We start from the raw sequence: 26,775 nt of genomic DNA, 5'->3' as shown, positions 1-26,775 counted from the left end.
CCATACTAAACAACATAGAGAAAGTGGAGGGCAGCCTTAAATTTCCACTTAAATGTGAATTTTATCAAAGCTACATTCACTTGCTTTATTGCTGAGGTGTTGACTTTGACAGACAGAATTGCCTTGAGTTTCTTCTGTTTGCCATGGTGCATTTACTCTCTTGCTACTGTCCATTTGCACATTTTCATATGCATTTTGCACCTGCTCTGTAACAAGAGAGCCCGTTTGAGAGTGATAGCTTAATGTGCAAAAACACTATACTTCATTACACTTGATGTGCTGCAAACATTACTTTTCTTCAGGCTTCAGGATTATGGTCTAAAATAGAATCAGACATGCAAGAGCCACCAGTACATTCATTAGAACAAATGATCTCTGGTAGAAAACGTTCTCATTCTGATCTATGTGAGATCAGGGAGATGGTTGCATTTGATTACACTAATGTCTGTCTCAGCACAGTTTTGTCAAGTAAACATGAACAGTGGCTGCTGGGAAAATCATTAGAGGGAAATGAAATAAAATGGTTGCCCAAATGAGGGCACTGGGGAATTAACAGAGAGCACAGCTAACTCTTCAAACTGTTTTTGCTCAAAATGCCTAAATATTGCTTGTTGGAATACATGAGTATATGAGTATACCCATATATATTAAAATGTATATTATATATTCCAACAAGCAATATATTCATATGTATTATGTACATAGATGATCATATGTGTTATTTCTTTTTTTTAATACAAGGTAACTCTTGATCTCAGTTACAGCACATGGCCTCATCAGACTAACACTTTTTGGCAAAAGCGCTCCTTAGATACATGATTTTTGCTTTTTGTTTTTCAAGATTTTAAATTGAACATAGTTCTTGTTAGAGCAATGACGTCAAAGGCAATATGTAGAGACCCACCTGCCTCAAGTTCTTCAACAAGAATTTAGGGCTATAGTCATTGTAAGGCATCTATACCATTAAGAGGCAAATGTAAAATAAGCACCCTCCCATACCAGTTATTTGAACACCAAACAGCAATAATCACCTATCCCCCTCTTGCCTCTGATTGCAGTTGCAATGCCATTTATCTCCTCTTAACTTCCTTTGAGCAGCCATTAAACTGGTCTTGGAGCTGCTAAGTAAAGCACTGAATCATATCGCAGGTTCCGTCTGCTGGCATGCCTAATCTGGAGCAGAGGGGCGCAAATACATATGGCTGCCACATATGTTTTATGTAATAATCAGCAGAGACAGAGCCGTGAAGAGGATGCACTTAAAATGAATTGATATCTAAAAGAGAGGGAGATAGTAGCAGAGAGGGATACAGTGAGAGAGACGTGGCGAGAACGAGAGAGAGAGAGATTTTGGTAGCTGCTGCAAATCTGATAATCTCTCACAGTTCTCTTGGCATGGTTATTATCGCATTTGCTCCAGGTTTGTTGACTTATACCAATTGGATGTGTGTGTGTGTGTGTGTGTGTGCGTGCTACAAAATGGAGAGAGGGAATAACAGTAAAGTGTGAGTGTCCCTGTGTGTGTCTGTGCTCTTGTCTGTCTGTCTGCCTGTCTGTGTCTGTTTGTATGTGTGTCTGTTGTAAAAGCTAAGTCTTGGAACAGAGGCGCTTGCTGAATCAGTATATACCAGTGAGCGCGTGTGCGGTGAGCCCTGTCCCCCCCAGAGAAGCACGTACCTCTTTCTGACATTGAAGAATGGTAGAATGCTCAAAAGGAAGGTTTCTGCAAATCTGCCACATATCATGTACTGCATATCTAATGGGAATAAAATTCTAGATGATTTATGTGATTAGTCAAAGTAAAGCAAAAGCAATGCAGACATGGTTTTGCTCCTGTCTGTTGGGAAAGCTTAAGTTGTCACTATGTCAACATCCAAGTGTCATCATGCATTCTTACTACACGTTCACTTCTTAATGCCCTAGAGTAAAACTAAATGTGTAAATTGTACATAAAGCATTATGGCAATCGTTCTTTTGAGGGTACTTTAAAGATAATGCCCACTAATGCTGGCTATTCTATAAATGTGTGTAATTAAGCAATAGTCCAGAGACAGAGAGAGAAAAAGGTCCCAATTCTAATAGTATGCTGAATAGAGCACTAAAAGGTGCTGCCGTCAAGGCATGCACAGGCATATTGAAGCCTAGCTGATTGTCTGTCAGAAAATTTAAACTAAGTAATAGGTCAATTTAGGGGACCCAAAAGGCTATTCATGGCTAAATCATTGTGAGGAGCCCTTGAGGGCTGGGATGGAAAAAGCTCTGAGGAAGGAGGAGGAAACGTCTGGACATATCTGTGTTGAAGTACTGCACTGAAGGCTACATACACACTTTTGTTAAAAGGCAGACACATTTTTATTCATTTATTTAGGACGACAATAGTATTGTTTGATGTTCAAACAATTTCTTCTTTTATAGTATGTGACTTGGTAAGGTGTAGTTGTAGTGTGTAACTTAATGTTCTGAAAAAAGGGAATATTAGTGTAGTGTTGTGATTAACAAAGGTGCAGGTGCAGTGCAGTGGACTTGGGTCCGCTGAGGCAAAGAGGGGGTGTTTCTGTTTCTGGGATGCTAGAATACACTGTTGAGCCTTCTTGAGGTGTCGTGGGCCTAATTTAACAAAACATCGGAGAAGGAAGCTGCCCACTTGATTACCACAATGACTTGACGACACTCACTCGGTGCTGTAGATTTATGAAGGTACAGCCTAATGTTTTCTATGGTACTCATTGGTATGGTAGTGTATCATTCTGTTAAACTCTGAGTTGGGCCTCTATATGAATGCTCACCTTGGATTATGGCACAAGGGATAGTACCATCATATTCTGTGTATTGATAAATGCTCTGTATTAAAAAAAAAAACATCTACATTGTCTAGATGTGTGCATTGCTATTTCACTTATTTGACTTCACTGATTCATGATTGCATTGGCTCAGCTACACAACATGCAAAGAAATGTACATGTCTTGTACTTTAGTCTACTCTGAGAAAGGTTTTGGGACTGAAATGCATTTCTTCATAATAAAATGTTTTGATTGCAAGTAAGACAGTGTGCAGGAGTTTCTTTGCACATTTTATAAGCTGCTCAGTCTCTTCCTAGACACCTGTCACCAACAATATTAGGGTGAGTGAAGGATCTACTGGCTCTTGAAAAAATCCTATTTTTCCACTGAAATCTTGGTGAATTACTCCTTAATGTCCACCACAGTGTCAGAAAAAGTGTGGCAACACCCATCAAATGTGTATGTTGAATTCAATTGATGTGCACTTATTTTGTCCCCAGCAGACACAGTGATGCACTGCATTTATTGTGTAGCACCCCACATACTCAAGATAAAAGAGACTGAAAAGGAAAGTTTCAGGCTATTTAAAGAGAGAATATTAACCAAGTGGTCCTTTGCACTGTGTACATCTTGGCCAGTGTTAGGTTTGTGATGAATCATGCTTATTACTACAGTAGCACATTGGAAAGCTTCTGTAATTCTCCATGCAAATTAGGTGATTCATTTGTATGGCTATTCTGCTTCTACAAACCAAATTATGGACATGCCAGTGGAATAACTGGATAGATAGATATCATAATAATTAGTGTAATCTGTTACTAAAAAACTTGTGATTTGCAATATACAGTATACTGTATATATGACATTCTACTACTATGAATAGAATAATATAGCATTTTTCAATTTGCTTAAGACTATAAGCAAAAACAAGATTTAAAATTAGAAGATATAGTTTCAACCAGTTGTATCTGCATCATCTGCAACCTGGCAGGTTTTGAACTAGGAACCTTCGAGACCCTGGTCAGCTTCTCTAACTACCAGGCCACCAGCAAACCAAATTTCATGAAATTCAATCAACCACTTTAACAGGATTACCCTTGCCTCTTTGATTATAAAGGAGTTGGATGTGCTATCTAAACAACTTGAAAGTATCAAAGCGCACGGTAACCAACTAAATCCACACAATCCATACTAGAAAACCGAGTGTCTAAACGAGCCGTTTGGACTTCCGTAACTTTGTGGCGTCACAAAGGTTCGCTCCTTATCATTTTTGTAAGAAATAATAGGCTAGCAAAGTGTTTTTTCTTCAAAGCGGTTGAGTGGTTGTCATTGTGTATTTACTGGAGAGTTTTCCCTACCTGTACTCTTGAAATGGTTAGCCAATCAGAACAGAGGGTCGTTAATATTAATGAGCCTTAAAGACACAGCGACAGAAACAGCCTGTTCTTGGCGAGGCTCAGAGAGATGCTGGAGAATGAACATGTAAAAATGGATTGATACTGTTTTTGGTACATGATACCACACAAACAGCTTTTAATGCACCTCAAGACATAAAATAAAACACTGCAAAGTGTAGAATATGGGACCTTTAAAATGCTGTTGTAGACATGTTGCCTCACTTGACATATGGACTTTGTTTCATGATACAGTATTTATTTGCCATGAAACACAAAATTCATCCAGCACGAAATTAGTCCAGAGGCCAGGATGTGTTATGTGTGATGTATTCAAAGCAGGTATCCACTGTGTGGCGTTGTTGCTTTGTATAATTTATCAGCCATCACATCTCTCAACATCAGTTTTATCCTCATCACTGCTCTCTGGGATTATTGTTGTGAGGTTTCAAACAAAGATCCTTGGCGGATATTCAAGATGGCAGACAGGGGTGGTCCTAATTGCAAAGTTGTAAAGTGTGACTGCCTGAACATATGTATGAAGATTTGCGTCAATCGGACATATGGTGTGAGAGTTATGGACCAAAATGTATACATATATGCTATAGAGCCACCATCTGGCCAACTTGAGTGGCTGGCCTTGCCTGAGTAGTGGGGGGCCATAGGAGCTCGCCTGCCAAATATGGTTGCTGTATGACTTATGGTTTCTGAGCTGCAGAGACTTTTAGCAGAGAAAAAATAAGAATAATCCTAACAAATACAATGGGGTTCCCAGCACGTATAAAAGAATAAATAAATTAATAAAGAACGAGAACAACAAAAACCTGTGTGTTTTAAGAAGTGACTTGAAAGGTAACACAGATTTTGCCAGCCTATGCTCCTCAGGCGATGCTCCATGCTACTCAATATGCATATTGTGTTGAATGTATTCTGTACCCAGACTTGCTGCTTTTTTCAGGGAGCAGAGTAGGACACTGTGCCTGTCTATTCCCCACAAACTATCATCACTTTCACCACATCAAATGTGTCTAAGACTAAACCATAGACTGATTTATTTTTGGCAATTGTCTCTTCATGAACACATTGGATTTTCTATTTGACATTGATCCAAGACAAGGGCTTGTACCAAATGAGAAAACTGTAAAAAGATACTGCTTTTCCAGGAATTTGATCCAAACAAAGACACACACAAATTGCACCAGATTGCACCCATATTTGTTTGACTGTCCCTTTTTGTCTCTCACTCAATCATTGCCCACTTGATTTGGAACATACCCTTACATACACGGTTTATACTATACATATGTTTTGGGTTTTTTCTTTAAGATTCTTTTTTGGCATGTCCGTTTTATTGGACAGCCACAGTACAGTGAGAAAGGGAAGATGAAGAGAGAGGGGATGACATGTGACAGAGGCCCCAGGCCGAACTGAGGACATGGCACACGCCTTAGACCACTGAACCACCAGCACACCCATACTATAAATATGTATCAAGCATACACTATCTCACACACACACACACACACAGAGTTAAAACAGACATACAGTACACACACAATCACAACAAAAATCTCATCATGAGCAATTTCACGCGGAGCCTTAATGCAGCTCATTATCTAGCCCACTTCACCTTGAGATTTGTTGATGCACAAACAGACACAATGCAATTTGCATGCATTTGTTTCCAGTGGCTTGAAGAGTGGTAATTATATAGAGCTTTCCAAAAGCTGAGAGAAGGAAAATTACCTGTCTCAGCCATGCCACCATTTCCAACTGAATGTGTATGTCTATGTGTCTGTGTGTGGGTGTGTGCATACAGTATGTACATCTGTGAGATGAGAGTGTGAACATACTGTAGACACATCCAGTAGTGATAGCAGATCAACATGCTCATATACTGTATTTGAGAGTTTTGTGTGAGAATGTGCACAATCCATTTAGAAAATGAAATATTTGACAGTGCAAAATAGGATATGAAAATCCCATCTTCCCAATTAAATTAGGGCATGGTGATGTATCCTCCAAAGTGAGCCAGTTTATCAAAAATCCTCTTTCATGTTTCCCAGAAGGACCAAACATGCTGAATTAGATGTACAGTCTTACTAAAACCCAAATCCAAATTGTTTCGCAACTCTCTGCACAGTATGTGAACACAGCTGCATGCCAGTAAATTTAACTGTACAAAGAAACCTACCAACCTACATACTCACTGATTTTCAGTGCTTGGTGGCATGTCATTTTAGTACTGCTGACAATTATCTTGAAATTATTTAGCTCCAAGAATTGCTGTGAACTTTGTGTGAAAATGGAAATTAAAAGGACAGCAGTTGCTCTTCTTGTTATTTCTAAGGGAACAAATATCAAAAGAGTTTTAGTTCAGGGATATTTATATTTCAAAGACTGTCCCTACCAAGTTAGACAGACTTATCCTACTGCATAAAATATGGCTCTGTCCAATTATGTAGTCTGTTCCATTGCAAAAATAAGTAGCAGTAGTTTCTAACTTCTTTGTTGGGTTCCCTTGCTGTGAAATGCATTGGCTGTGACTCCATCAGTATGAACTTTTTAGAGAGTGAATTTGCAAAATAAGAAATTTAAATTATCTTTGCAATCATAAGGACGTAAAAGAGAATCTCATCCTAATGGCAAATGATGTTGATATTTTATCCTCTTTTTAGCTGTGTGTTGTTGCTGTGGTGACCATTACTCAGCATTAACATAGTGTTTGAATTCACAATATCAACAATATGTGATGCATTTTCTGCCACATCTTCTCTGAAATTTGATTTTTATGATTCTAGCTTTGACGGATTGAAGATGTTGGCCCTAGGCAATGAGGTTTGGGTTTGGCTATGACTGACATTACCCAGTGATTAAATAAAGCAGTGTCCTCATTTGCATTTTAGACAGCTGAAGAAAAGCTGGCTGTCACTTTTATCCTTAGGGCAGCGTTAATTGATTTTGTAGTAGGCCTATGATTTTCTGTACCCTTTAGAGTAATAGAGATGGTGATGTCTGTCAGTGGATATGATGCTTTGATGTTTGTCTCAATGGGCTCAGAGGCAAACATTATGAACATCCACATATAAACCTTTTTGGGGATCTTTTTGACATTTACAGTGTTAAGTACTTCTATGGCGGAGCTTTGCGCTGACGCAGTGGCATTTTCGTCAGTGCACATAGTGTTTTTTTCTCACCTCATGGCTCAGTCGTGTTCTGTGCTATTTTCATGGCTTTACCAAGCAATGCACACATGAACAGATCCTATTCATTCATATAAATTCCTCAAGCAGGAAAAAATTAGATACATTTTTCATTCCAATATACACATGTGGCTGTTGTGTCAATAATTGTCATCCAACATAGAACTGTCAGTATGCACCATGACGCACGGAGTGGGGAGTGGAAGCAGCATCCTCTATAAATGTCAGGGACTGGCTGGTGGATACCCCCCCTACTGTAGCCAAACTGTCCATGCGGTTCACCGCCAACTTCTGTTTGGCTCTTCACCTAATATCATTGAACCGTTTTCTACACTGGGCAATGGATCTCCCAGGACCAGAGCAATGAATCAAATGAAGAATCATGTGTTATCTCTTCCCAAGCTAAATCAATTTAAGTTGCCTTATATTCGCTCGTGGCGATTCTGCACCTCCCACAGAAGTTTCCTGTTGGGAGGGGACCTTTTGTGGTGGATCTGCTCAAGACGTTTCTCTCCATCACAAAATTGTTGGAGCGTCATGGTGCAGAGCGTAAAGAGAAGGAAAGGAAGTGATCTTATTGGTCAAGACTGACACTAGCCCCTACCACACTGACTGATAATGTATTCTTCCTAATCCAATCTGTTTCCAATTTCGCTGCGTGCCACTGGCCACGAAATTACCGAAAATCAGTTGCCAGGCCCTGTGCACTCATGCCATGCACCTCTGATTGTGCTTTGCGCCGTGCGCCATTGATTGACAAAAATAGAGCCCACAGCTTAGCAAGTTGTACAACTGGTTAGATATAATTCCATGCTGGTTTTCGAGTAATGTTAGTGCATGATGCAGCAAAAAGCACCTTGAGCTATTTAAATGAAAACACTAATGCCACAGGATACTGGTCATAATGCAATCTCTGAGTTTGTGTATTCAGATCAAACTTAAATACTGAAGACTTAAAAGCTTCTTTATCACCAAAAGTCATTATTACAGATGTTTGCTATTGTGTTGTGTAGATGTGTACCATATTTTTTTCCTGAAATGCAACCATTGTTGCATCTGGTGAGATCTGGCTTTTTAATGTATGGTAATTATTATTATTATTATTATTATTAGTAGTAGTAGTAGTAGTAGTAGTAGTATCATTATTATTATTATCATCATAATAACCGTTATCATTATCCTTATTATTATTATTATTATTATTATTATTATTATTATTAATAATAATAATAATAATAATAATAATGATACCAACAATAATAATACTAATAATAATGATAATAATAATTGTTATTATTATGATATTGTTAATAGTGTAGTAGTAAATAATAGTTAATGTTTACCCATGTGAGCAGTTATTTTTCCTGTGATTGTCAGGGAATTTGCACGTTGGAAGGTGAGGAACACAGCAATTGAGAGGAGGGACCTGATCCGGAACCCTGTGCCACTCATGCCTGAGTTCCAGCGCAGCATCCGCTTACTGGGCCGCAGACCTACTACTCAACAGTTCATTGACACCATCATTAAGAAGTATGGAACCCATATCCTCATCTCAGCCACCCTGGGAGGTAAGAGGTTCACTGCTTTCACTTGTTCACTTTTATGCTTGATTACAATTTTTTACACACAGTTTGACACACTTATTGTTGAAAAAATTACATAGGCTTACTTAGGCTCCATAGGCTATTTACTAAAGGTTTGCGGTGGCGCTAATGCAATTGCCTGCATAAAAAGGGACAAATCGGATTTACCAATATGGCGTACAAATGTTTCGCATGTGTAAACTGTGATGGATAGTGGGGCACAAATGTGTTGTGCATTTGACCTAATCAATATGTATCAATATTGTGTCAGCTGTAAGGCACACAACTGGGGTCTTTTCAGTGGACAGTGGTCTATATAGCAGGGATGTCATAATCCCCCCTGCACTGTCTTGGGAACGGCGACAGGGACAACATATCCATTTCCCACGAAATCGACACTATTGATGTTGATTTGTGTTCCATAGCAGGATTCCCAAATGTCATTGGAGAATAGATGGAGCACATGGGCCCATAATACCACCATCTGAAGATCACCACATTTACCAAAACAGAAAACACACCTATGAACGTCCAGGTTGCCTACAATGCCCAACGTCTTATCACAAATGTAGTGGACAAATTCCCTGGTTCAACACACAATTTATTCTTAACTAACCTCAGGCTGCATGAGGTGATGTCAGACAGAGACAAAGGGTGTGGCTGGTTGTTAAGTGTAAAGATGTGTAATCCCTGCATTCTCCTAGTTTCATAGATGGGACAGATAGGCACTGTCCGTTCAGCACCACAACCATAGTGTTCTGATGATTTATTGGCTGAAATAACACGCACATTCACACATGTGCTCACGCCCACACAAACACACTTTTCAATGTGCTGTTTTGCCTCATGGACAGCAAGCACTGATAATTCAGTTTGGGAGAACTTGTGTCTTCTCTTCCTCACAGGTAATGCCATTTTCTGAGAGTGGTTAGGCGCGATCCCAAATCTTAAATAGCGCCTCCGCTATTCTAATTGTCTAACTGCGGCTGAATTGCAACTGACGTCATTTGGATGACAGCTGGTAATAAATCACTTGCTAAACTGGAAACCATTGTGCCAGTTAATGTTTTTTGCATGCGCTACTGATTTGCACGTCTTAGAAAATATGGGTACAAGTCTATGCACTAGGGTTTTAAAACCACAACTGGTCTTTCATATTAAGCGCCTCTCGGGCAGCTGCAGGCATAGCGTGTGGTTTACCCAAAATACAGACATGTACCAAGATGTTTGAGACTTGTGACCTAAGTTCTTTTGGCATCCATGATATGTACTCTCCAAAGTGCAGTAAGTGTGTAGTGTGTAGTAATAGGTACTAATCTACTAATTGTGTAGGCTATATGAATTTTAATATGAATCACAAATATTAAAATGTAAATAATTTAAAGTAAATTCCTCTTTCATTCAATTGATATTATTATTCCCAAATGCACCAGATTCTAAAATGATGACACTTCAACACAGACACTGAATTTTTATCAACTTATATAGATTAAGCTCATTTGTACAAATAAATATCATTATGAATAATTATACAGATGATAAGATGAATAAGATGAGGGAAGAAACCACTGACACCTGGTCCAACGTGAGGAGGTGGAGATGGAGGCATTGTTCAAGAGAGGAAAGAGTAGACTGTTCTTTTTAAAGAGGCTCGGGCATTCCAATGTATGTACCAAACTACTCAAAATGTTCTACCAGTCAGTGGTGGCCAGGCCCTGTTCTTTGCGGTAGTGTGCTGGGGAGGCAACATCAAGGTTAGGGACGCAGGGCGGACAAACTGCTAAACTAAACTTGGACACCCTGGAGGCAGTAGCAGAGGAGAGGATGAGGACTAAACTGAACTCTGTCTTAGACAACACCTCTCACACCCTCTATTGTGAGCTGATGCAGCTACAGAGCACCTTCAACCTCTGCCTCATCCCCCCAAGGTGCAACACAGAGCGATTTAGGTGCACTTTTGTGCCGACAGCCATCAGACTGTACAATGCTTCCTGCCCCAACAGCCCCAGTCTCAGCCACCTAGGAGAGAGCGGCAGAGCGCCGGCACTGCACTGGACCAACTATCTTCGACTAACTCTCTGCATTCCTAGGCTCTAGACCAATAAAATGACTTTTTACATTTGGTGGTACTACGGCAAAATACATTTTTTTATATATTATTTTTAATAACAATAATTGTTATGAATAGCTAACGTTGTCTGGTATTCAAGGAAATTAAAACATTTTCTGTAACTAATACAGTTTTATAAGTATGACCAATAAGTAGAGCATAAGAACGGGGGGAAAAATGGTATACAACTTTATTGTTGTCTTTTCAATACTTTCACTAGCACTAGCATGCAGGGACAGACAGTCTGTCTCAATTCTGTCGCTTCTGTGAATTAAAAAAACATATGTTTATTTAAACATAGCATGGTGATAATTTATCTTATTTTCAAAAGAATAGCAATGTATAACTTGCCTCAACACAACTGTCAACATGTTTGTGTGGTGTGGGTGAGTGAGTGAGTGTGTGTGTGTGTGTGTGTGTGTGTGTGTGTGTCTTTCTGTCATAAACTGGCACTTCTCCTTTGTCTACTTTCTCAATCTTCAATGTCACTGCCAATCTTCTGTTCCCTTGCCACTGATCAAATTGACTTCCCTTCTCACACTTCCTTGGCTTAGATCCTCTGAGGGGGCTGAACCCAGCTGTTGTGCGTTTGTAGTCTCTTGGCATAATATCTGCTCTGTAATGTTAGAAAATACCATTTGAGCACATATATGTGTTTAACTTAACTCAGCCACCATTTTGACTAAACTGCTTCACACAGCAATTTATGCCCACAGCTATGCTACATTTAAGACCTCATAGTGGACCTCATAAAGCCTTATACTAATACATAGTAAAGCCTCAAACTTACTTACTTCCATTTAGATAAAGAGTCATGATATCTTTACCATGAGGTCACCTGACAGCAAAAATCTATTTTTTCAGGGAGATGAATTACTCTTCCCAAATCTCTGATCACAAGATTAATTGCACTGTTTTTTCCCTGGACATACTTCTGCACATTCACACCACAAGGCGGCACACATGACACATTTCCTGTATCAATGCTACCCTCCATGTTGTGGTAATGTAATACTGTGAACAGATAATAATGCACATTGCACACTGACATTTTTTTCTATAGGCCTACATATGGTAGCTGCATCATCAATCAATCAATCAATTTTATTTAAGTGCAGAATATCATCATGCGTAAAGGGGACAACTAGTAATGCACATATCCAAATCCACACATTCTTCACACAATGCTTTCTGTAAAGTAAATATACTTGATGAACTGTATAGTTTTTACAATTTCTGTACAGATATTTGGCCATCTGTACACTTGCTAATGTAAATACAATGCACATTTGCACATCATGTAGGCTATATTGCTGTAAATTCACAACTGCTTCTTCAGTTTCCACATATTCCTCTCATTGTTATATTCTGTATTTAATGATATTTTCATAATGGTTCCACTATTTCATACTGAAGACTGGATTGTCTTACTGGATTTTTTAAAATATTTTTATCAGGTTATGCTCACATATATATTAAATATAGCACATCTTTTCTAATGTAATAATCTATATTTAAGTAACAGTAACAACTGTATGTCAATCCAATACAGTATGTAAGTAATCCATACTATTTTCCCATATTTTACCACATACTTGGTCATTAGCATATGTTAAAATAACCCCATATTTGATTTTATTAATTTATTCTTTGATTGTTTTTATAACTATATTTTTATTGTTTATTTTATATTCAATTTTTGTGCTTATATTATTTTTGTATTTTTCCCTGCTAAATCTAACTGTTACCTTGTGAATTTTGTGCATGAAATTGATTTCATGGCATGAAACACAAAATCCAGAAACATCTTGTTTGATTTTGTCCACAAAATGCAGAAACAAGGGTTCATTTCATGCATGAAATTGAGTTTGTGATTTCTGATTTTGTGGATGAAAATGAAAATGCTATTTTCATTTCATGGACAAAATAAGCTTATAATTAAATGTAATTATTCATAAAAAAAACCCATTTGTATTTAAATTACCATATTTAAGGTAACACTTGATGCATCATGGTTCCATATGTTTACACTGTTCTAAGTGCATATTTCAACCAGTCACTCTGGCAGTATTTTTTATTTTATTGATAATACTTTATTTGTATAGCACTTGTGCTACTAAACAACTAAACAAAACTAAACAAAATAAAATTAGATAAAAAGTATGGAAAATAAAAACAAGAAAATAGAAAACAAAAAGGAGAAAACAACAATTGGTTATGAGTTGCATTAAATGGACACCCAGACCACACCCATCACCCACCAATGAACATACTGCACCAGCAAACAGCAACACCCTCAGAAGCACCTCCACAGCGGACATCCACAGTACACCATAAACACAACACTCCAGCCAATCTGTACACACACCAAGTCCCCCCACCTGACACCACCAAACCTGCCACATCTACCGTCCACACTCCAACCCAAGCCCATGCCCCCAGCAATTCAGTCCACCCACACTAAACCACAGGTACAGTGCAGACCTGCCGTGTCAAAGCCTGAACTTAGTCCACCACACCTCGCACACCAGACACCCACTCCACGTTCAACCAACAACCCCCACAAATGACACAGAACAAAACGTGGCACACCCCCATCACCACAGTGACCTGCCACAACCAGTGCAGCACCAGTGACAGGGCTACCCCACCGACATCTGATGACTGCAGGAACACCACAAACTCATTGCAGTACTCACAGAAAACCACCAAGCCAGAGACCCTCACCACCACTAACCAGGGCAGGTAGCACTGCATGCACTATTCAGTGCGAGCAGACCAAACCATGAGGAACACAACCAAGGCAATGACAGGGAACACGACCCATGCAATGGCACCGACCGCCCCTTGCTCATTTATGTGCTTTTGTCATTTGTGTGCTTATGTAGCATTAATAAACGTACAGTTTTTGCATCCAATGTACTTCCCGTTTATTTTTTAAATTTATTTGTAAAGACCTTTCCCTACTGTCTTTTTATGTGGATACCTGGACACAATTTTGTCTTGGAGAGCGTTTAAACATTGCACGTCTATTGCTGATGCTTGTCAGCTTGCACAGCAACTGCACCATCAAATTATGTATTCTAATTCACTCATTTAGACTCAATTAAACTCATTATAAAGCCAACATATGAAGGTGCAACACTTTACAGTCTATAAATAACAGGGCATCCACTTACAACTCTAAAATATCTTGCTGTGCCCTGGGCTGTTGAACTTGTTTGTCCAAAAAATTGTCCTCATACTTGGAATCTAATTATGGCTCAAACATGTAGGGTCTTGGTGCGGCAGCCATTATGCTAATGTATTCTTGTTTGTTTGCTCCCTCCAAAGGAGGAGGGGGCTGGGCCTTCAGTATGGCCAGCGAATCAGAGCAGTAGCTCATTAGCATAAGAAGCTGCTTATATAAAACGACCTATTGTCTTGTAGGTGAGAAAGAAGCACTGGGAAGTGAATAGCTATAGCTATAGCTAAATGATTTTAACTGAAAAAACTTTACAGATGTATTTCATAGACACCAGGTAATAAGGCTATATAAAATTGCTGAAAAAGCAAAATATATCCCTCCTTTAAAATCAATTCTAAAAAAAAAAACAGGAAGCCAGTGCAGTGAATCTAGAATGGGCAATATGGTCCCATCTCCTGGTCCTGGTTGCTGATGGTTGCGGGAGCTCTTGCTTAGATAGGAGTAGAGTGAGTTATAGTAATCCCAGCGTGATGAAATAAAAGCATGGATTATTTTTTTCCAGATCAGCCCAGGAGACGCCCAGAATGCTGTGATCAACAGTGTCAAAGGCAGTGCTAAGGTCTAACAGAATTAGGACAGAGCAGTAATAGCTAAGCTAACCATACCTACAGAGAAGTGTTGCCGGTTACCAATCCCGCTTTGACAGATTGTTCTCCCGCTGAAGGTTACATGTCCCACAATGACAAGTGAAGCGGTAGGTAGCAAGTTTACTAGTTTAACAAGTTTACTCGCTCGCTTCATCGATTCTGCCATTACAATAATTTTTTTTCAGGAATGGGAGGGGGTGAGCGCCGCTTTTAAACAGCGAGGGGGGTGCCAGGCTAGTTTTAAAAAAATAAAAAGCTACTGAATGGTCCAGGAGGAGCTTCGTTGTGGAGCGGAATTTGACAACAAGCTTTAGAAAAGAGGTGAAAACAGCAACACAGCTGGCCCGCGTGTGTGGATATTGCTTTATATCATTATGTCTCAATGAAATCTCCACATAGCATTCATGGTTTCAGGATTGGTTATAAAGTCTTATATCGCTTATTGCACAGAACCAGAAGACAGTGAACTATTTATGATGCATAGAATCTGTGGACCAACGGTATCAAGGCCTTTTTGAGAAACTTACTGGGAATTATGCCCAAGGGGCAAGATGAGGATTTCATATTATTAATGTTATTAGTTAAAGTGGCAAGGGAAATAGGCTCAAAACTGCTGAGAGAGGAAAAGCAAACTGGTGAAACTGATAGATCATAGTCAAGGGGGAAATCTGGTTCCTGATGATCTCTATATCATTGCACTGTTCAGAGAAAGCTTCAATAATGTCACTTGAGGAGGGGGTACAACATCAATGAAGACCCTGGGATTGTGGCGATTCCTGGAGATAATATCGGAGAAGTACGTTGTCCTCGCATCCTTGACTGCTCTCTGATACTCTGACATAAGTTCTTTTACAATGTTCACATTGACTTGCAGATTGTTGGCTTTCCATTTCAGCTTGTCTGCATTTCCTCTTTAGTGTCCTTGTGTGCTCAGTTAATCAGGGAGCGGCTTTAGGTTAGGGGACGGACAACATATATGGATATTACATTAACCTAAAATGAAAAGTCTATCATAAACAGACATGGTAATATATGGGAGTTCAGCAAATTCCTCAATGTAAACCTTATTTTGTTTTGGTTCTGTAGACTAAAATACATAAAACAGGGGCCTTGTCTGTGATTAAAAAGCTAACATATTCACAGCGGCTAAAAGTGCCAAATGAAATGGCCGAGCATTTATGTTCAGCTTTATGAATCATTGCTAAACCACCTCCCCTCCAAGCCAATATGAGCATATGGAAGTAGGAGTATTTGGGGGGAGTGGCCTCCATAAGTAGTGTAGTGTCACCACCAAGCTAGCCCTCTGAAACTCATCACACATCCAACAGGCACAAGTCAAAATTGTTTATTAATCGTGATTGGTCATAAGGTGTCGCAATTGCCTTCAAACTCTATTGTATTTGCTGGAATTCTTTCTTTCTTTCTTTTTCTCCATTAAAGGTTTCTGCAGCTCAGAAACCATAAGTCCTAGAGCAACCATATTTGGCAGGTGGGATTCTCATGCATATTGGCCTGATGGTTTTTGTCCATAACTCTCATATTGCAAACGTCCAATTGAACTTTATACACCCATCCGGGCATCCTAGATCTACAACTTTGCCATTTGGACCACCCATGTCCGCCATCTTGACTTTCTGCCATTTTTTCTCTCAGCTTTTGTCCTATTTGCACCTATTTGCTACACAAACCTACTAGATTCAAGATTCAAGATTCAAGAACTATAAGCCAGCCCAATTGTGGGAACCATTTGGCAGCTATTAAAAACTGAATTTGAAAAAAATCAAGTGGTAGTGGTAGTGGTCATATATGCAAGTTCCAGACATGGTGCAGTCTCATAGCATGTATTAGTGAGGACCAATACTGTATATGGAGATAAGGTTAAAAAATGGGGAAGTGTTCCTTTAATGCTTTGACGTAGTGAGCTACAATTTTCAGGACATGTTGTGAAGTGAGATAAATTGTTCATAAACCGGTACGTACCATCAATTCTGAAGTCGCCCCCCTCAAAACTGACTGTGATCCCACAGCATCGTACTCCAGAACCATAAGTTTCATTTCAAAAACAATTTTTTGAAATCATCATACTTTCATTAGTAAACAGGCAAGAAATTGTAATATGTTGAAAACTGAGTGTACAGTTGATGTTCAGCTGCAAATAGTTTGATAAATTGACAATGTGACATGTTCAAGATAGTTTGATAAATCTTCAATCTTCAGGCCAATGATGTCTGTGCTCTCAAAAAAAAAAGAGCTATGTTTAAATTTATTGATAGGGGGACACTAATAAAGTTATAATATTCTTTCTGAGGCTTTCAACATAGGTTGGACTAACACAAAACTTGTCCCTTTTTTTGTTTCCTCCCTGTGGTAGACCAAAGTGGGAGTTGGCCTCGTGGCTAAGGACCTACCAGACCTATCATCACCATGTCATGAAAGGCCAACCAACAAAAACCTGTCAATGCTATCAGGAAGATGTATATGTTAGTAAAGCCATTTTGAGGTTGATTAAAGGAGAGATGAGTCATACTTTATTGATATTACAACTCTAGTCCTCAGAACCCAGAGTTCTGCTGGTTTTCTAGGTCTAAATCAGTCCCTATTAGATGGCAAGAATGTAAACCAGTTGGGTTAACTACTTGCTGAATTCAAGTGTTCGGACTACAGACCTGTGGACTGAGCCCTCGTGGACTACAGTTTTACGTATTCTGACATTGACTTAAATGTTTAGCGTGACTATGTGAGTTCGCAAGGGTGCAGGGGTGCGAGACTGCATGAAAGGGGAGGCTGGGACGGGCTTTCTCCCTTCACTCGTTGCAGTGGATACCACTGATGCGAAATCTGAAACTGGAAGCAGTCACCACGTTGACATATCTTATTATGCATTTAATACTCACTCATCATAGGAGGCTAAGGTGCAGAGCAGACATGTCATTAGCCATTATAGGATGATTACAGTTAACGCTGGCTGAATATAGGCAACGCTGTATCACATAAGTAGGTCTAGATGTTAAAAACCTACACAGGAATACCCTGTGGCTGTTGTACCGTCATGCTTGACATCTGCCTTTGTTGTTTTTCTTCTTGTTGATCTGCCTTTGTGTATGTCAGCTGACGTATTTAGAACACATCCGTAGTGCAATGAACGATGGGAAATATTGACAGAGAAGTCTGCAAGGTAGCAGACTCGCTGGAAGTCTGCATGGAGCGCCCCAAAAAGTCCACGTGAGAGCCCTTGCAGACTTGATATATTTTGACAATGGACAGCCCTAAACCCTCCTGGACTTCACAGGAGTGCGTCGTAAAATCTGCAAGTCTGCAAGTCTGCCAAAGTCCGGATATTTGGAATCAGCAACTGACTAGGCTAGGACCTTAAGAAAAAGATAGTGATAGAAACTGATAATCCCTGGCACTCCCCATACTACAAACCAAGCACTCCTCCTTGTCAAACTCAGCTGCAGCTCGTTTTCCCAATTACCACAGTTATGAAGAAGTTTTTAATGTTTCCAATTGTTCATTGTTTTGGTGTGTAACTATACATGTTTGCATCCTAGTTTTGTGTTACCAAGCAGCTTACATTTTGACTGATTTTGATTGGCATTGTTAATGGCGACAATTTAAACATTCACTCATTGTAGCGCACATGTACAAATGCAAGGGATTACTGGGGGGTAAAAAGTAAAGACAAAGTAAAGGCAAGTCTCCACAGATCATCAACTGGTCATTGCCTCCATTTATTCACACCCTCATCACTGCTCCCACACCAGTTCCTCATAGAATCTGTTAACAGATAGAAACCATTAGGTAGTAGTAGTCCTATATTAATTTGTACTACTGTAATGTTTTTGAAAATGAAAAAATATGCAACATACAAAATACTTATTTGGGAATTCCTTATTAAATATTGTGTTGAATGAACTATTTAAATAGCTTTCAAATGTATATGGATGTAGAATTTCACTCCAAACAGTTGATGTCACATTTCCAAGGAATCTTCAATGTCACAACATCACAAATCAGGCACACCTTAAGTAGCCCAATGCACAAGGCAGAAGTGTGGTAATTACTTATCTTCATGGGAGCCATTGTTTCAGACTACCAATGCTTGCCTTGGTGAATTTAAGTGAGTAATAATGTTTATATGCTGCTTGATAATTCTTTTGTGTACTGCTTCAGACCTGTCTAGTTAAGCTCTTTGTTACTGAATGAAAGGATCTTGGTGATTCAATATTGGATGTGAGGTATTTAGCTAAAATATTTGTAGAAATGTATATTATTCAGTTATTTTCTGCATGCTTCAAATTGGGCTATATACTCATTTAGTTTTGAAGAAGCCCAATTTTTCTTTCACCTTTCCCTCACACTTAGTCACTCCGATCCAGTATGCCTCCACTTCTTGTTTTACCCTCACCCTTAACTCACTTCACCTCATCCACTCTCTGACTTAAATGCACTTCACATATTTGTGTGAGATCATGTTGCAAACATGATCTCACACAAATATGTGAAATGAATACAAACTCTGAAACACCGATTTACGTGCTGTGGACACGTATTATGGGAAAATAATGTTTCTCCATCACGAACTGAATTACGTTCCCCCGCAACGAATTGAAATGCGTTCCTCTGCCACAAATTTAAATACATTCCTCCAGTTAGAACATGATGAATTCATATAGGCTCGCGTCCGTGCTCTCTTGCTGGCTGCTTGTGGGCGTGTTGACTAGTGTGGAGATTGTCTCGTCAACCCCACAAGTGATTTTTCTGTCTCTCCCCCAGTCCCCAACAACCCTTTATTTATTTAATAAAGTTGTATTGTAATGCACTGCATTGTATTGTACTGTAGGTCTACATCTGTGGTTTACAGTAGGCTTGTCTCCTTTGCCCAAATGGAAATAGCTGCTTCACAAGAGCAATGTTAGTGTAAGTATGAGATTCCAACATGCTCACCGCAGCAATTTGCTCGGGTACCATAGAAAATTAATGGAGGCGGAATTGGCAATTCACGTTCAGTGGGCCATCACCGAAAGGCCCTTTGCCATCCACCGTGCTACCTACTACCTACCTATTTCAATGCTTCAATGTGACACTACTTCCTGTTCATAGTAGTGTCTCCTTAACGTAACCGTTACGTGCTGGGAATATGTAATTTTAACACTTTACATTTTTTTTTTTTCACCAACACGTAATTTGTTGTCACCATCTATACAAGTTCCCTCCTTTCAGACAGTCTTTGTTTTTCTCATGGGGCAGCAGCTGGCTCATATTGTGTTGGTGAATGTCCATTTCAGTTACTTTCGTGCATCACTTAGTATCTTCTCCTGTATTCCTATAAGTCCATTAATGTAGTATTTCCTCATTACATACTATGGATTTATTTCATGCTGCCCTACAACGGCAAAATGCAGTAACTATGCAAATAGTGAAACTGAGAAAAATGACTTTTAGTTTTAGTTTACACCTATTTTCCATCCAAAGGAAAATAGGTCAAACATAGACAAGCAATAATGTGCTCAGGTATTGTATTATTATATAGTACATTTTTGTGTCTACACTGACAATTAATTTGACCTATGACCCCTAGAATGCAGTTACTGCACTTTGCCTTTGTACCACCTGATGCAACTGTATGGATTATGCAAAGGCAAAGTGCAGTAACATCTATGTTCACTCAGGACAACTCATGTATTGATATTACTAAGTTTGTAAATGGTTATGACATAGCAATAAGTTTGCTTTTATGGCGCACTGCTGCACAAGCATTAGACCTTAGTCAGGGAGTAGATAACCCCCCAAAACAGCAGACCTAAGCCACCAAACCATGTGTGCTGCAATTACTTGCCGTTTCCTCAGCATGGAAAGTAAAGCAACCAATATGGAGCAGTGGAACCTGCCTAAGTTATGAGTGCCTAGGCCAGCTTGGCTGAATGGCTTATTTATCTGGTGACCTAACTAAAGCGTGCAACCACAGCTAACCATCAGACCCAGCAACCACCAGCTTTTCTCTTTAAATAGATATAAATACCTATAATGCCAGCAACAACAAATTCAGATACTCATCAACTATGGGCGATGCTTAATTACAGTCAGGAACACTCTCATCATGAAGTTAAAACCTTATTGTACAAATGGTTATACAGTTGTATTTGCACAGGCCCTGCTGTCTAGGGTGCTCCCTGTAAGAATCCAAGCAGCATGCAAAAAAATTCAGCAGGGAGCAAATTAAACCCCCAAAACGAATCATGGTGCTCCTCGCTCTGGATTCAGTGGAGAGCACATAACCCCCCAAGCCAGACACCACCAAACAATTGCAAGCCACAGAATGTACCTAGCCTATATGTAACAACAGCATGTTGCAAGTTCCCCGTCAATGCTTACGCTCCCCTTCTCATCGAGGCATTTAGGTTCAGCAGTTGCAGTGCGCCCTCAAATGAACATATGGTATATGGATGTTGAACTTTTGTAGTATCTTGGGTTGTGTAGCTTCCTGGCCATGATATAACTCCCAAATCTGAAATTCCCTTTTATCTGTTGCTCCATGAGAGGGAATTGCTTTTTTTCCCCTCTCTCCATTCACTGCCATTGTATGGCGGAACAGGTCTCAAAATCACACTTTTAGCACATACTTGAACAAAGCAGATTCTGACAATACATAAAAAAAACTAGTACTGATGCTCGTGTGTGGTTAAGTGCATGGCTTTCTTTATGTTATTAAACCGTTCAGTTTGAACAAGTTTATCACTGAAATCGGCATACTGTTTCCTCTGACCGATTTTCAGTCGCTTTAATAAAGACTGTCAAGACTAACCCTAACCCTAACCAAGACAGTACTGAGCCCACTATGATCCTAAGTCAGTGTTGACCAAAACTGTAGTTACTGCGGTTTGTCTTTGCACAGCAGCATAGTGTCTCATTAGTAATTTGATTTCACAACTTGTGTCTAACCTAATGTCTGTCTCGTGCTCCCCAGATTACAACCTGCCCATGAGTCTGTTTGTGTCACTGATCATTGTGAATAAAATTCTAGAATTCTGCACTATACTCTTCTGGAAAGCACTTGATTCAAAAGTATTCTAACGATGCACTGTGAAGATGGCCACCAGCCAACTCCTGTTTATAATAAAAACTAACTGTGAACCTATTGCATTGTCCTTCTAGACCATAAGTTGCTGAAAGAATTGTAATTATATGTGAGTGTATAGTGGATCAAAATGTCCAGTTCTAAATAGTCTAGCCATGCTGCGAGCCATGGAAATCTCATGGGATGAGGTGGACGCAGTTTTTGGAGGGAGGCAACGCAGTTGCTCTCCAGCAACTCCAAGAGCTGAGCTTTCATTGGCTCATCAAAGTTGTATCGCACCACCCACATTGTGTTGTACCACACCAAATAAATAGACTTCAGTCTTTATATCTATTCCAAGATGTTACTCCATGAGCTGTCAAGCAGCAACCAAATGTTTTATTAGTATGTTTTGGGGTGTATGCCATTTTATAGAGCATTTTCCATAAATGCCACCTCTCTGCAATGCCATGCCTATATCAAAATAAAATTACTTAAAACCACTTAGTAATAAACTAGATTGGGAAGTAACATGAATGTCTGGGTGCTTGTTTCCATTTATTGATGAAAATTAACACACTTGATTCAAATCAGTTTGTTGTGAGGTGCTGTATAGACTAGTGTTTCTAGCAATGCTCGTATAGGCTGCCCTCATATAAAAGCCAAACAAAAATTAACCTGCTGAGCATCACTGGTCTATTATTAATGGTCTAGCAATTCTAACTGTGCTGTTTAGCCTAAAATAACATGATGCAATTTTTTCCAATTTTTTCCATATTGCATTTTTTCCATTCAGCCCTGTTTTAATATCCCATAAAATAGTCTGCTGAGTAATTCTGTGTCACATAAATTTTTCCAATCACACTAAATGCAATCATCTACATCTAAATGTACTGTATAATATTAATATTAATTTAAAAAGAACATATATCCTAACATGGATAAAGAAACATTTCAACTCAATTGCATTAGCCAATTTCTTATTTCCACCCCATAATACATATATAAGAGAATATTAATAATAATAATTGATTACATTTATATAGGGCTTTTCTAAGTACTCAAAGCGCTTCACATATCGGGGGGGGGGGGGGACTCAACTCATCCACCACCGGTGTGTAGCACCCACCTGGGTGATGCACGGCAGCCAGTTTGCACCAGAACGTTCACCACACATCAGCTATCTCAGTGGAGAGTAGAGGACTGAAAGAGCCAATTGGGTAACGAGGGATGACTAGGTGGCCATGATGGAAGGAAGGCCTGTTTTGGGAATTTTGCCAGGGCACCAGGGTTACACGCCTACTCTTGCGATGAGTGCCGGTGGGATCTTTATTGACCACAGAGTCAGGACCTCGGTTTAACGTCTCATCCGAAGGACGGTGCTCACTCACAGGACAGAGTCCCTGTCTCTGCCTTGGGGCATTGGGGATATTATTCATGAGACCAGAGGGAAGAGCACCTCCTACTGGTCCTCCAACACCACTTCCAGCACCAGGTGGTCTCCCATCCAAGGACTAACCACAGCCAGACCTGCTTAGCTTTCCATGCAAGCTAGCGATGTAATGCAGGAGCTATGGTGCTGGCCAAATGCTATTTTCATGAATCAAGCAATTCATTTGGAAGTTGGGCATATTGTTGCATGATATTCAGTGATATACACTTCTACATTACCCAATCTAAATTGTTTAACTTAACAAGTGTGCTAGTGGGATTTCAACTGCATCCACCTTGTCAGCAACAGTGTAAGCGAATGTGATATCTGCCATTGTTTGGTTTGAGCAGCGAGTGTGTTGGGCTTGTTGACTTCTCGCCTGACTGCACTCGGCTACTCTTGTCAGTTTTCCAGGTGAGCTTTAAATCATCTCTAACGTGCCTTTTGACTGGAGTTGGGAACCACTGACTAGGGCCTTAAGAAAAAGATAGTGATTGAACTGATAATCCCTGGCACACACCATACTACAAACCAAGCGTTCATCCTTGTCAAACTCATTTTCCCAATAAAGAATGCCTGCAAGCTCATGCTCAGTCTTTCTCTGCACTCCAACCCCACAATCTGGTACGCAGTGTATGCTCGTACAGAAAACGTGAGTTGGTTGCAGTTACGTTTTTAATATTTGCAATTTGTCATGATTGTTTTGGTGTATAATTGCATACATGTTCACATCCTAATTTTGTTACCAAGCAGCTTAAATTTGTATTGGTTTTGATTGATGTTAATGCCTATTGTTTATGGCAACAATTTATGAAGTTTGAGTTTGAGATCACACCTATTACCTGTTATTTTAATATATCATTGGAGAAGCACAGTCGCAGATTACAGCACAGCGAAGAGAGACTGGTGCTGTGCAGTATAATTTATGTCGCCTTTTAGTTAAAAATGCCAAGTGTTATGCTATTTTTCATTACTATTATGGCATCAAGTATTAATCTGAGTTCTTGCTTATTAGTTTTGATGACTAATACAAATTGGTTTAAATCTATATTTTTACACATTTAACCTTTCCTGCTTTTATTTTGAGGGCTCATTGCCTTTATTGTGATAAATAAAAATCCCCATCTGTTTATAGGAGCCAGAATGCCACTGGCTTACAGTATTACACTTATAGCAATTTGATACTGTAGTGAGAAGTATGCAAGTAAGTATACTGTAGGCCTATTCAACTAAGCAAAAGGGAAATGTGAACTGGCAAACCACAAAACACTGTGAGAGAATAGGCCTTCCAAAATATTCTGTTATGCCTTATGCCTTTTGTGTTTCACTCATCAAAAATCTATTCTCAAAATATCTATTCTCTGTTTACCCTGAAATTTACTGTAGCCTATGGGCCCGTTTTTTTTTTTAAATGAATAAAAACTATCCCTTGAATATTAATCTATATGTTCATTTTTGTTGTGCTGTACCCAGATGTTTACCTAGCTTTTTAATTTTAAAATTCAGTTTCCTTGCTTTTATTTTGAAGGCTACATCGCTAAACCGCTACTACTGATACTAATTTCTTGCAGCAGGCAGGTAGCAGGCAGACGTGCCTTAGTTGGTAAGCAGATCATTATCAAAGTATCGATCCTGTCACGCCTAAGAGTGTGAGGATTTCTTTAAGTTTTACTGGCGGGTGTACTAGTGTGGCGTATGAGGTCATGACAATTCATGTGTAGTGTAACTGTCCTGAAGACTTATCAGGTATAGAGCTGATGTTCCAGGTGGGCATTTTACTGACTGGAGCTCTTGTGAGTTGAACCTTTTCACCCCTTATACACTAACATGCCTACAGAAACACACACACACACACACACACACACACACACTGTGTGTGTGTGTGTGTGTACTTCAGTGTGTACTTCAGTATTGATACTTCCACCAGAGGCACTGAAGCTTTAAGCATTTAACAGGCAAAGAACTGCTGCAGCAGTCTTTTTTACCTTTTCAAAATCTTGCAGTTCACTTGAATGTCAAACACTTGGTTTTAATAATTCAGGTAGAGTCATGGAGAGGAATATCATATTGCAATATCATATATACCGGCCTGTAAGGTGATTCACCCTGAGACACTAATTATGGAAATTAGAAATATGATATTGGGGTGAAATATTATATGACGGTAAAATGTAAGTGTCTAACCAAGGGAGAATGATTCTCCATTGCCACAGATGCACCAGGTGATTAAAATCGGATGATTGATGAGAAAATAGTGAGTTGCAGAAACAATCACAACCTCTTTAGGGCATATTTTTATCTTTCTCTTGTCTGTCTTTCCCCTCTTTTTCTCTCTGCCTTTCATTTTCTCACTCATTTTGGATTTCTTTACCTCAAGCTCTTTTCTTTACCTCCCCCTCTCCCTGTGAAGTGTCACCATATCATCTTTAACCTTGAGGGCATTTTGTTACAAGTTATGGGCCAGTACACTCTCATCTCAATCTTGGGATTGCCCATTAAAAAACACCATTATATGAACCAATAAATGTGCAGACCAGAAAAGTGATAAAGTAAGAAAAAGAAGCTGATTCTCTCTTTAGCCACCTACACTTTATGGTCAGAGAAGTCATTGTATATACTTGAAAGTAAAGACGTGAATTCTCATTCTTATAGGCTACTCCTTTGTAGTAAGTGTGTGTGTGTGTGTGTGTGTGTGTGTGTGTGTGTGTGTGTGTGGGTGTGGGTGCGTGTGCACACGCATGTGTGTGAGACGTTTCAATATTCATCCCTGTTCTTCAGCAACTTCACTGGCTCCCCATCAAATTCAGAATCACCTTCAAAGGCCTCCTCACCACCTACAAAGCACTTCACAGCCCCCCATGACCAAAGTCAGGCTAAAAACCTGGGGAGACAGGGCTTTCAGTATAGCTGCCCCTGGTCTCTAGAATGCCCTCCCTAGGGAGCTTCAGGAAGCTCACACTCTGTCCTCCTTTTAAACGCTCCTTAAAGACCCACCTTTTTACCCGCCTTTATTGTTTGAATTGTGTTTTTATTGTTTTTCCTGTAGGCCTGTTTTACCTGCCTTTGATGTAAAGTGTTTTCGAGTGTCCGGAAAAGTGCTATACAAATAAAATATATTATTATTATTATTGTTGTTAATTATTGTTGTCATCGTTATTATTGACTGGAACATCTGCACTACACTTGACATATATTAATGTGTTTATGCATTAATAATAATAATAATAATAATAATAATAACTTTATTTGTATAGCACTTTTCTAAAAGCAATGTTTACAAAGTGCTTTACATACAATAAAACCCAAAGATGACAATGATCTATTAGTACTATTTGATACTATAAGTATCACAATCAAATAAATAAAACAGTTGAATAATAA

At 39.3% G+C, this 26,775-nt stretch overlaps 1 protein-coding gene across 2 annotated transcripts in view; it reads left to right on the top strand.

Moving 5' to 3' along the window:
- Positions 1–26,775, top strand: part of brinp1 (bone morphogenetic protein/retinoic acid inducible neural-specific 1) — a 140,852-nt gene that overhangs the window by 27,698 nt on the left and 86,379 nt on the right. For both annotated transcript variants that reach the window (XM_071902994.2, XM_071902993.2), the window contains exon 2: positions 8,756–8,946. In XM_071902994.2, the coding sequence (XP_071759095.1) occupies positions 8,756–8,946 (191 nt within the window). The remainder of the gene's footprint in view (positions 1–8,755; positions 8,947–26,775) is intronic.

Source organism: Centroberyx gerrardi, chromosome 2 (genome assembly GCF_048128805.1).
Source record: "Centroberyx gerrardi isolate f3 chromosome 2, fCenGer3.hap1.cur.20231027, whole genome shotgun sequence".
In the NCBI taxonomy this organism is placed as follows: Eukaryota; Metazoa; Chordata; class Actinopteri; order Beryciformes; family Berycidae; genus Centroberyx; species Centroberyx gerrardi.
Note: the sequence above shows the minus strand (reverse complement) of the source record. Positions and strands in the feature narration are given on the sequence as shown.